This window comes from Amborella trichopoda, chromosome 12 (assembly GCF_054954075.1).
Source record: "Amborella trichopoda isolate Santa Cruz 75 chromosome 12, AtrichopodaSantaCruz75HAP2 v2.0, whole genome shotgun sequence".
Lineage (NCBI taxonomy): Eukaryota > Viridiplantae > Streptophyta > Magnoliopsida > Amborellales > Amborellaceae > Amborella > Amborella trichopoda.
This window is the reverse complement of record NC_142347.1, coordinates 29,563,214-29,575,553: the sequence shown is the minus strand read 5'-3', so window position 1 is coordinate 29,575,553 and position 12,340 is coordinate 29,563,214. Positions and strand designations below refer to the sequence as shown.

The following is a 12,340-nucleotide window of genomic DNA, read 5'->3' as shown; positions in this document are numbered from 1 at the left end:
GGGGTTATTATACCCCTTAATCAAAGATTTCTAGCCACTTTTGTGGCTTTTTTTGCATCAAATCGAAGGGAAAAAAAAATTTGGCAAAAAGTTTTTTTCATCCAAATCTTCGATTTGGCGGTTGTTTGATACTTGGATGTTCATTTGATGCCTTTCATTGTTGATTTGGAGAAGTTAAGGTGAATTTGTGATAAGAAATTGGGGATTTCAGAGGCCCTGAAAAAATCGAGGACTACTTCACAGAGTCGGTAACTTTTTATTCCTTCTTGTACAATAATACTGTTACACTTATTTTTGGGGCAATGTCTTCTCCCCAATCTTCTAGTAACAAGGATCCAGCTTGGAAATATACCAAACTAAAAAATCCAAAAGATAGAAATTGTGTGATATGCTTGCTCTGTGGAAATACTTATATGGGTGGTATTTTTAGATAAAAAGAACATTTAGCCGGAATTTTTGGGAATGCAAGAGCATACCCACAAGCTACAAATGATATAAAAAAGGACATTAAAGAATGTTTGGATAGATTGAAAAAAGATAAAGAGAAAAAAAAAAAGAAAAAGAAGGAATTACTTGATGATATGCAATTATTTGATGATGTTGATGATGATGATGATGATATGTCTGAAATTGCTATGAGGCAAAAGGGTACTCATACTCCAACATCAAGAGAGAGGGCTATAAATATTGGTGGTAGTGTTGAGAGAAGAACACATCTCTCTAAGGGGCCAATGGATTCTTTTTTCACCCCTAGCCCCGAAATTATGGTTCAAGAGAGAAAGAAAAAAACAAAACAAACCACAATTGACAATAAATATAAGAAAGAACAAAAGAAGTCGGTATGTAAGTAGATTGCAAAGTGGATTTACATGGCCGACATTCCTTTTAATACTATAACTTTAGATAATTTTGTATGTATGGTCCAGGCAATTGGGCAATATGGCCCAAGACTTATTCCTCCTTCACTACATGAGGTTAGGGAGCCCTTGTTGAAGGATGTTGTATTTGATGTGAATAAAATTTTGATTTCTCAGAGAGAAAGGTGGGAGAAATATAGGGCCACTATTATGTGTGATGGTTGGTCCGATGGGAAATCAAGGGCATTCATTAATTTTTTGGCTAACTGCCCAACAGGTACTTTTTTTTGTTAAGTCTATTGATGCATCAGACAAGTCACATGATGGTATATACTTATTTGGGTTGATAGATAAGATTGTCGATTTTGTTGGGGAGCAAAATGTGGTACAAATTATTACTGACAATGATGCCAACTATGCTGCAGCTGGGCATTTCTTGACTTTGAAAAGGAAACATATGTTTTGGACACCTTGAGCAGAGCTCACTGTGTTAATCTTATGCTTAAGGAAATGGGTACAACATCTTTATTTAGTGGGGTGATTTCAAGAATTATGTTTGTTGTTGGATTTACTTACAATCACACCATAGTCCTAAGCATGATGAGGTCTTTTACAAAGAAGAGAAAATTAGTGAGACCGGGTATCACTAGATTTGCCACATCATTTCTCACTCTTCGAAGCCTAGCTAAGCAAAAAAGTGCCTTGAGGACCATGTTTGCTTCAGAGCAATGGAGTCAAAGCAAATGGTCAAAGCATAAGGATGGGAGAAAAGCTGAAAAAATTATTTTGAATACATCTTTTTTGAATCAAATAATTATTGCATTAGAGGTGGCTCGCCCTTTAGTGAGAGTGCTTCGACTGGTTGATGGTGATGCGAAGCCCTTCATAGCTACATATATGAGGCAATGACTAGGGCAAGAACTGAAATAAAAGATGTTTTAAAGGATGATGAAAGTATACGCAAGGCTATGCTTGAAATTATTGATAGGAGATGAGATACCCAGCTTCACAGGCACCTCCATTCAGCCGGTTATTTTCTAAACCCATCTCTTCACTACAAGCACCCATCCATTGAGTCAGATAGTGTAATAAATTGTTTTAGATGTGCTGGAGAGGTTGGTGCCAGACAAAGATTTCCAAGATGAGATCCAGAGCCATGAATTGATTAAGTTCAAGTTAGCCTTGGGAAACTTTGAGAGAGATATTGCCACTCGAAATAGAGACACTACAGATCCAGGTAAAGGCCAAAAGCTCAAAAATAATCTTACTTGTCTCTTACTTTATGTATAGTTCCATTGTTTATTTTATACCTTTAATTTTTAACTATATTCTAAATTATAAAATATTACACATCTGTATGGTGGGTATTATATGGAAGCGAGACACCAAATCTACAGCATCTCGCTATTCGAGTGTTGAATCTCACATGTAGGTCATCTGGTTGTGAGCGCAATTGAAGTGCATTTGAGCATGTAAGTCCTTTACTCCTTATTCCTTAATCCTTATTTCTTGAATTTCAATTTTCTAATCTAAAATCTAATTTATCTGATTTCAAATTTCTACCACAACTCTATACAAAATAAATAAATAGGTTGGAGCAGAAAATGTTTAATGATTTGGTTTATGTGCGGTATAACGAGCGGCTTAAGGAGAGGTATGAAAATCGCATGAAGCTCAACCCTATTCATATATATGAAGCTGATGGTGATTCCATAAGTGAGTGGACCGTGGATCCAAGACAAGAGCGTGTGTTTGAGGGTGAGCAATCTTACATGGCTTGATGTTGAGCTAACAACAGGGGTTAATGAAGAAAATCGACCTAACACTAGAGTACAAAGGAGTAGAGGAGCCGTTGGGTCTAGTCGCACTCTCACATTAGCATCAGAGGTCGAGGAGGAAGCTGACTCAGAGGAGACCGATGAAGAAGAATACACTTAGGCCGTTGAGGATGATATTGATGATGAGCATGACGATTCTCAAGATGACTTGTCTGATTGATATTTGAAAGAATGAAGTTCAAATTTCAAAATTGACTCTCAAAATGGATGATTGTATTAAGTTATTAACTATTAATTCTTCTTAAGCTTGACTTTTGGTTTGTATTCTGTAATATCACTATTTTGTGCTTATGGTTGTACTTATGGTTGTTGATGGTTGTACTTATGGTGTAAATTTGTGCTTATGGTTATTGATTGTTGAATGCTTTATGAAGCTGGCTTGAAGTTTCTAGTTTCTATCTGGGGATAGTGGATAACTGGATACAGAATCTCCGACAGCTAATAGTTTTGAAGTTAATTATTAAACTAAAATACCTACTATCACATATATCACCTTCATATATTTTTCTATGCATTAACTTATTTGTTTAGAATTTTTTTTATGTTTATTGACCGCATCATCAAGATGCACCAGCATCACCGCATCGGCCCCCCACCGCATCAGGGCCGCATTCCACATTTTAAAACACTGATATATATATATATATATATATATATATATATATATATATATATATATATATATATATATATATATATATATATATATATATATATATATATATATATATATATATATATATATGTATATTGAATACGGACATTCAACCTCTCTTTTTAATTTAGGGATAAAATTTGGTCTACATGTAATTTTGCCTTCTCTCACATTTTCAAAATGACTAAATAATCCAAAAAGAGAAATTGACATTTCCATTTTTTTTGGATTAATTTACTCTTCAATAGGGGGAAGTCCACATTTTTAGTTTATGAAAATGTGGACTTTTAGCATTTCCATTTGCCAAAAAATTGCTACAGCATTTCAAAATTTCAATATCGGGAAAACCTACCTTAAAGACTTTTATGGGCATGCTTCTCGAGAACAAGGAGGAGATAAGTCCTAGGAATAGGGCTAGGGCTTGAGTACGGGTGACAATGAGACCAACCTTGAAGAATTAGGGCTTGGGTCACAAAATGTGGCCCATGGGACCGGCTCACCATGGCTTGAGGGTGTGGCTGGTGCGGGCGTAGGTTAGATCTGATCCGGTTTCGGCTCGGCAAGTTGATAGGCCCATGCCGGCCTTGTTACCTGGGCTAGGCCAGCTCGTTGCCATCCCTAGACTTGAGTTGTTCTTTATGCAATGGTACATCCTAAGTTCTATTCCTACCGCCGTTGACACCCTCAATTAATACCTTCAAAATGTAACTCCTCAATCTATTGAAAAAACAGGAACGGGCCAGTCTTCCCTATTGAATTACCCAAAAAAAAAAAAAAAAAAAGGTACGGGCCAATCTTCCCTACTGAATTACACAAAAAAAAAAAAAAAAAATAATGAACCCATTCTGCATAGTTTCATGTCTCTTCTGAAGGTGTTGTCATTAATTCACATGCGAGGAGGGGGACAGGGCCCAGTGGAATACGGGTGCAATCCAGGCAATTCAAAGTTTCAAATTCAAAATCCAGCTCCAACGGCTTCTACAAAGGAGGAGAGAGAAAGATGTCCAACGGTTCCACACTTGGATTTCAAAATGTGGATTCAGCAATTATAGCACTTAGAAGCATGGCCCATAACTTTTTGGAAATGATGAAAAGATACATGCATGCCCACAATACCATTTCTCTATTTTGGACATGGGAGGTTGCTCCCTTTGCAATCTACATTTTCGAACTTAAACCATTTTTTCTTAAGAATTGTATGTCATGTTCACCTTTGAAAAGGAAGGCCCTCTAATGCATCCGGACTCGGGTCGGTCGAGTTACTTGGCCTCACCTTGTGGCCGAGTACATCGGGGCATTTAAAATTCAAAAGAATAAAAGAATTGTAAAAAATCAAATTATGTTATACAAATTTTTCTTACATGATTTATATGTATTTGAAAAGGATTGATGAGTGTTCTTTTTGCCATAATTGCATTTGTCCCAAATTGTAAATTGGGTTTTTGAAAGGAAAAAGTTTACATAAGTGTGAGGTTCTAAACAATCAAATTGAGGTGCACATAAAAAATTTCACTAGAAGAGGTTGTTTTGATGCTCGAATATCTTCAAATGGATCATCTCGACCTCAAGATACATGGACAGGAGAAAAAATATTGGATTCTAGTTTTGGAAATATTGTATCTTGTAATGCAATTTTTTACCGTCAATTTTCAAGATTTGTAAGTTTTCACATATTTGCTCGATCTACACTATTTTTTAAACTTTAAATTTTATAATTAGAGATGAAAATATATTTTAAAGCTATCACAAGGATTTTCAATATTGAAACCACATTTTTCGATACTATTTGAAGGCGCACTTTACTTTGATTCTTTAGAGCCTCAACTCTGTACAAACCGCACCCTTTTTTAAATCCATATTTTCTCTGCACAAACCTGCCCTTTTTAACTTTTAAAAGTGTTTTTGGTTTGAATTTACTCTTAATAGATGTTTTTGGTTTTTCAAAAATTTTCCTTAATTTTTTTTTAAAATTTTTAATAAATTTTTAAAGGCCTTTTGGCCCTTTTCTAATGCCAACGAAATTTGCCTTAGCCAGTGAGTCCGTTGGCCAAGGCGAATCCCGGCAAACGCTGATATGAACTCAAACCATTATATTCCTCGAAATAATCATATATATAGTGATGCCATAAAGTCTATTCCCCAACTTTTGCTGGATGGGGAAGTTCCACAAATAACCTAAATGAGACAAAATAATCAATAATGGTGGGAATATGTAATTGTTATAATGGATGATTGTTACAAGAATGTTGCGACTTTTTATTGCTGGCAATAAAAGTATAAAACTCTCTGGTGTAATAAGAAGGCTAGACCGCCATGGTGTTTAAGATCGATTTGGATGCAAATTATGGATATTATTTATGAGAAGGAAATTTTTTTTAAACATGTCTATAGAGAGGCCAATGAAGTTGCAGATAGGTTGGCTAAGCAAGGTGGTTTGTTGGACAATTTGCAAGTTTCCGACTCGTTCATTTTTGTCGTAATCTTCGTATGATTCTAATAAAATTAAACAATCTTGTCAAAAAAAAAAGAAAGAAGAAATATAAGATTTTATCTCATTAAGAGAGAGAGAGAGGGGGAGGGAGGGAGAGGTTATTATGTTTACTTGTTTTGTGGAGTGCTCCTTCTACATAATTTCATCAGTAACTAAATACACTGCCTTTCGATGCACAAATTTTTGGGAACAATTATGTTTGGTCTTTAGTCAAATGCATCCCTTTCGAAATATCCATCTTAGAGATAGACCTAGGTTATGAAACACATCCTAAGTCAATGCGGTTGTATTTCTCCTTGAAATCTATGATTTTGCAGCTCAACAAATAATGTACAAAATGATGATATGTGAAGTATAAAAATTGACAATTCCAAAATAAAGTTTAACGTGATCCATTTTTTAATGTTTAAAGTCTTTTTATTTTTCCTTTATCAAATTTATGTTATGGTGGTTGAGATTATTGACAAAAAAAAAAACATAAAAATAATAATTGATCCAAAATCTATCCCTAAAATGGATTTCCTGAACGAGAGAACGTTTGAATAGGGATGCACCAAAGACCCATCTAAACTTCTTTTTTTTTGCAATGGCACCTTTTTTTCCAACGGTGGGGGAACGACATTTAATTGGGGATGAGGTTTCTATAAGGCCTAGGCTATATGACAACCAAATAAGGCCTCACCTTAAATCCTGGTCTAGAAAACACTTTCGGCCACATAAATTTTCACGATTACTCTAAAATCAATTCCAACGCTGAGAGTAAATTTTGAGACTCAAAAAATCGTACGGATCTTGTGGATATTTGAACACTTATTTTTAGGGCGAAATGGACGGTCTAGATAATTTGTTAAAATTGACATTATTTTTAGAGTTTGAAATCCTATTTTTTCTCACAACCATAATGTTCAAGTCAAAATGATCGATGTAAAAGTTTTCCAAGAGTTACAAATTTTGATGAGTTGGCTTCACTTATTTTGATAGGGATGTCGCCCTACCAAACCATTTTCCTTTATTGGGTGATGTATAATAATTCAAAAAATACATGTTTTATCTAAGGGAAAGGTTTACATAAGGTTGCAACCTTAAAATATAGAACTACGGATGCACTTCAAAAATCCATCGAAAAAGGTTGTTTTAATGTTGAAAAACCCTGTGATTGATCATTTTGACATTGAGATATATGACTATGAAAAAAAAAAAGATTTTGGGTTTCAGAAATAGTGCATCTTACAATATTATAGATCTACTTGATTTTAGCTATTTTTGAAATTTAAAATTTTTTAATTAGATATAAAAATAGATTTTGAGATAATCCTAAGACTATTTTACTTCAAAATTTTAAGGTGCACCTTAGTTGGATTGCTTAAGGTTACAACCTCATCGAAACCACACTCTTTATCTAATGAGAATTTCTATTTTGGTCCATAAATTACTTGAAATACTTCTAAACAAAAAATCTAATTTTGAAGAATAAAGATATTTAGCATCCAAAAATGAAGAATAAAATTATGGAATAATTGCCTAAAGAAACCTTTTCTAAAACCTTGAAAAGTTCATTAACACCACTTGACTATTGCAACACAAGCGAAAAAAAGAAGGGGTGCGGTTTGTAAAGATCCTAAGCTCTAAACGATCAAATTAGAGCCTACCTTCAAATAGTATCGACAAATGTGCTTTGACCTATAAAAACTTGACAATCTTGAAAATTGACGATAAAAAAATGCATTACAAAATACACTATTTTCAAAACTTAAAATCCATTTTTTTTCTCCTGTCCATACATCTTGATGTCGAGATGATCAATTTGAAAGATATTTAGGCATCAAAACAACATCTTCTAATCAAAATTTTGAGATAGGCTTTAATTTGATTGTTTAGAGCATCGTCTCTATATAAGCTTTTCCGCAAAAAAAAAACAAAAGCAATCATTCAATTATCTTTCTCATTTTTTTTTTTGGTTTTTTATTAATATGCTGAAACGCCAGCACCAAAGACCACAACGTAATATTATGAAAGTCAGGGACACATTTGCAGTATTTGAAATTCATCGTATCTTCGTCCTTTAATACCCGACCACGTTCTCAAGATTTTCTCGAATTTGAAATCCAAACTCCATTTCCGAGGAGCTCTTTCTTTTTTCTTCGTCGTCTCAATTCTCTGAACCTTTCCATTAATGGCCAAGAATTGAGCTGGTTCTCGAGATCAAAACCCTAGCCTTCATTCTGAGAACCTCTGAAGCTCTTTAATGGCCGAAAATTGGGAAGATTTACCAGAAGAATGCTGGGAATTGGTTTTTCATCATTTGCAGTCATCTCCTCGCCAATTCGAGTCGGTCTCTGTTGTTTGCAGGCGGTTTCTGTCTATATCTAATCGCCTTCGCGTCAATTTCACCATCCGTGAACCCTTGCCCTCTTTATCAGGTGGTTTATCAAGATTACTCAGAAGGTTCAGAGATCTTAGGCGTATAGATCTCTCCGAATTTGTAGCTAATCCAGATCAGGTATTGCGAGAAATCTCAAGATCTGGAGGAAACAAGCTGGAAACCCTGGGTTTATTCGGGCAAAAGCGTTTGCCATTGAAGGGGTTGAGAAAGCTGGGGAAGACCAACAAGAACTTGAGGTCTCTGCAGTGCTCAAGACTCAGGGTTTTGAGAGATGATGACCTCGCGGAGATTGGCGATTGTTTTCCCTTTTTGGAAGAGCTTGATGTGAGCAATCCAGAAGGGGATGGTGTAAAAGATGAGGCAATTAGGGATTTGGCTTCGAAACTTCCGAATCTCAGAGAGATTGATGTTTCAGGGAACCATCTTATCTGCGATGGGGCCCTTATGGCTCTTGTTTATTTTTGTCCTAGACTGCAAAAGATTTCTGCCTTTGATTGCAACTTCATCAGCGATGAATGCCTATTAGACCTCGCATTGTGCCCTAGTGTGGTTTCTCTCTCTGTAAGCGTGTGTTGGCTAACTTCCCCTCATTTCGTAGATTCTTTCCTTTTGAAAGCTCAAAAGTTGCAGAGCCTGGACCTGTCAAACTCTGCTTTTTTGAAGGAGCCTCTGATTGCCATTAAAGACCTCAAGCTCCCTTTGAAAAATCTGGTCTTATCGAGATGCAGGGCTTTCGCCTTCCACGGAATTTCATCCCTTATTCAAAATTGCCCTGTTCTTGAACACCTAAACCTGGACGGCCTTGACTTTTTAACAGATGAAACGCTAAGCGTCCTATCTGAGAATTTGCAGGGATTAACTTTTTTCTCACTCAATTCCTGCTTCAAACTCAGCAATTCCTCTTTCTGCAACCTACTTACCAAGTGCCCTAACCTCAAAGAGCTTCACATGGAGAAAACGAGGCTAGGGTTAGGGCTTTTCACCACGAATCCTCAGGCCAAAAACCTCCATATCAGAACCCTAAAACTAGCCTGGAACAAAAACCTTGAAGACGACACCTTACAATCAATAAGCGCCTTTTGTCATGGCCTGGAAACCCTGGATATCAGCCATTGTTGGGGAATAACAGAAGCAGGCGTACGATCCATTGGAAACCACTGCCCAAAAATTAGGGTTTTGATCTTAAACGGTTGCAGCAAAGTGAAGACCCTCGGCGGCTCAAGTGGGTTCGATGCGCTCGAGGTTCTGGACGCAAATGGGTCTGGGTTAACAGACCAAGGTTTGAGTCAAGTGGGCTCGAGGCTGGTGTGTTTGGGTTTAGGTAGTTCTGCTGGGTTTAGCGAAAGTGGGCTCAAAAGGCTCGTGGAAATGAGCCATTTGTTAAGAGAAGTGGACCTGAGGGGGTGCGAGGTGGGCTCGGAGATGGTGGCTTGGATGGTGCTTAGTAGGCCTTCTTTGAGGAGGGTTTATGCTCCTTCAATACACGTGCCTTCTCAGCCTCTCAGGGCCTTGTTGTTTAGTCATGGGTGCTTCGTTTGCAACGGCTAGTTTTCGGACTTTTGTATCCTTGTTGTAGCAGCTTCTACCATGATTTCTTCCTTTGAATTTTGTATTGGATTGAATGATTGAAGTATAAAGAAGTAGGACATGTAGCCAAAAGGAAATATGAATAACAAGGAATGTTTGAAATGCTAACTCGAGGTTTGAATTTCCCAAAAATCTTGATGTTTTGAGCAAGGTTTGAACACATTCGGTGACCCAAATTGACCCTCTGAAACCCTGGTATGGATAAGTGGGTCGGCAATCTCAATCCGAAATCATGGATTGTCGGGTCGGCAATCTGGATCGGAAATCATGGATTCTCGGGTCGGCAATTTGGATCGAAAATCCGGCTAAATGAATTGACAAATAAAAAATTCAAAAAGCTAGAGAGCAAAAGAAATTGAAAAAATAATATAGAACTGGTTCTTTGACAGAATCGGCAAGTTCGGTTAGAGAACTGATTGGAAGTCACTGGTTTTCGACGGAATCGACATGTTATTTAAGCAAAATTGGCCTCGACGATTCCCGATTCAAACATACTAGTTCTAGTCTGGTTTGCTGATTTTTAAAACCTTTGTATTGAGTGATTATGGCTTATTTATGAAAATCATGGCATGTTCATATTAGAATCTCTAGGTTTGATGTCGAAGCACGTACGGGAGGTAATAATTTAGGAGATTGTATACAATGAAACTATTTACCTTTGGTATAAGGAGGTCACAATTATTTATAATCATTCGACGTGAAATTTGATAGTTTGGGTGTGTTACAAAGTTAGAAGAAAAATCTTTTTAAAATTAAGTTTTGTCGATGAAATAAATATAGCCATCCAATTTCACATCCAATGGTCAAAATTAATTGTGAACACTTTATACCAAAAGTAAATTATCTCATTATATAATTTCCCATAATTTAGAGGGGTAGGGTAACTACACTTAATCCTCCAAACTCTGATTAAAATGAGGTATAATTCTGTTATGTGGGTTTTACTCGGTTCCCTCCAAAGTTTTCCCACCATAAAAAACCTATTTCACTTGACCCTGCAAACTCTAATTGATATTGTTTTATACAAGACAATTCATGCTTGACACAATTCGGCGGAAGCATAATATACGCTGTTTGCCACATCCTTCATTTGTTTTGTTTTTATTTATTTTTGCTTGGGTTCCACAACATCCATTCTTTTTACATATTTTTCCATGGTATGTTCATGGGTTTTAACGAGTGATTTTAAAAACAGATCGATGACCTGGATCGGGCACCTCAAAAACCCATCTAGATCGGTGAATCAGAGATTCAGATGGAGAATCGGCCGAATCGGTCGGATTTAGCTTTAAAAATAATTCGAAAAAAATTATTAAAATTCATTATAAATGTTGTTTTTTAGGAATCCAATAAAAAATAGGGGTACTTCATTATCATTTCATTTTTTTCATCAATTTGACCAAGAGGAACTCAGACAAATCATGTTTTATGAGGACTACTAACAGCTCTAATCTAAAATCTAGCCAAAGACGTCCTTATAAAATTTACACCAAGGATGCCAATATATAACCCAACTAAACCAACAAAAGACTTAAGATCTAAAAGCCTGTCTAGGTTTCCATTCCAGACGCATTCAAAAAACCCTAATTATTTCTAAAAATGGGTAGCATGTATTCCCTATTGATCTAACAAAAAAAAAACTAAAATAACATTAACACCCAAAAGCAACTAAATCAAGCAGCTTTTTTTATTGGTAGGTAAAATTGACAGTTCAGAGAGATATAGGAAATTAAATTGAAGGTAAGGCATAAGGACTTCTGGTTAATAGAAAGCAAGAGGAGATTAATCTTAAAGAGTTCAGAAATTGCAATAAAGTCGAGAGATATGGTGTCTGACGAGTTTGAGCAAAACTATCGTAAAGTACCACCTATATTTATTTTTTAGAATATGATTGCCATTAGAAAAAGATAAAAAATGTGACAGTAAGGTTCAAGCACATATGAATTCAAAAACATATTGTTTCTCTAATTTCTGGTTCCTTGGAGACATATGCAGTCCGGCCCAAAGCTGAGCTCCCCCTCTCACTATTGTAAATTCCTCATGGATGTAATTTGTGTATGTATTGGAAAAGTTGAGATTTACTAGTACCAGGATCACCAACAAGCAAGATGTTGATGTCACCACTAAAATTAGCCCCATACGGCAGTTTTAGAGCATTCCCACCAAATAGCTGTGACATCAAATGTAAGGAATGTATGCTATAAACATAATCATCCAAATTATGAGAAAAAAAAACCATTGTAAATGAAAAGCTACAAGAAGGAGGTAAAGCCTGACAAAGAAGACCTTTCTTTACATCTTCAAGCTCCCAAATAATTGGTGCCAGTGACCTGGTTAGCCTATCATATATGTCGGGCTGCTTGGACAGTTCTTTCAAATGTTCTACCTAGAAGATTATGAAGAAAAAACCAGTCAAAGCAAACTCAAAAAAGATAATTATATGGAAATGAACCAAGTTACGACCCACTTCTATGTATTAAAATTTGATTAACATGATGGACTAGAAATAAAAGTAACCTCCAAAAAATT

The 12,340-nt window shown here is 36.0% G+C and overlaps 1 protein-coding gene across 1 annotated transcript; it reads left to right on the top strand.

Moving 5' to 3' along the window:
* Nucleotides 1–7,769: 7,769 nt before the first annotated feature.
* LOC18438547 (RNI-like superfamily protein) lies at nucleotides 7,770–9,919 on the top strand. Its single transcript, XM_006848730.3, has one exon. It carries the CDS (start codon nucleotides 8,087–8,089, stop codon nucleotides 9,770–9,772), a length of 1,686 nt encoding a protein of 561 aa, XP_006848793.1. The 5' UTR covers nucleotides 7,770–8,086; the 3' UTR covers nucleotides 9,773–9,919.
* The last annotated feature ends 2,421 nt before the right edge of the window (nucleotides 9,920–12,340 follow it).

What these genes read in the sequence shown, in the direction of transcription:
- LOC18438547 (XM_006848730.3), top strand. Translation starts at nt 8,087, where the DNA reads ATGGCCGAAAATTGGGAAGATTTACCAGAAGAATGCTGGGAATTGGTT.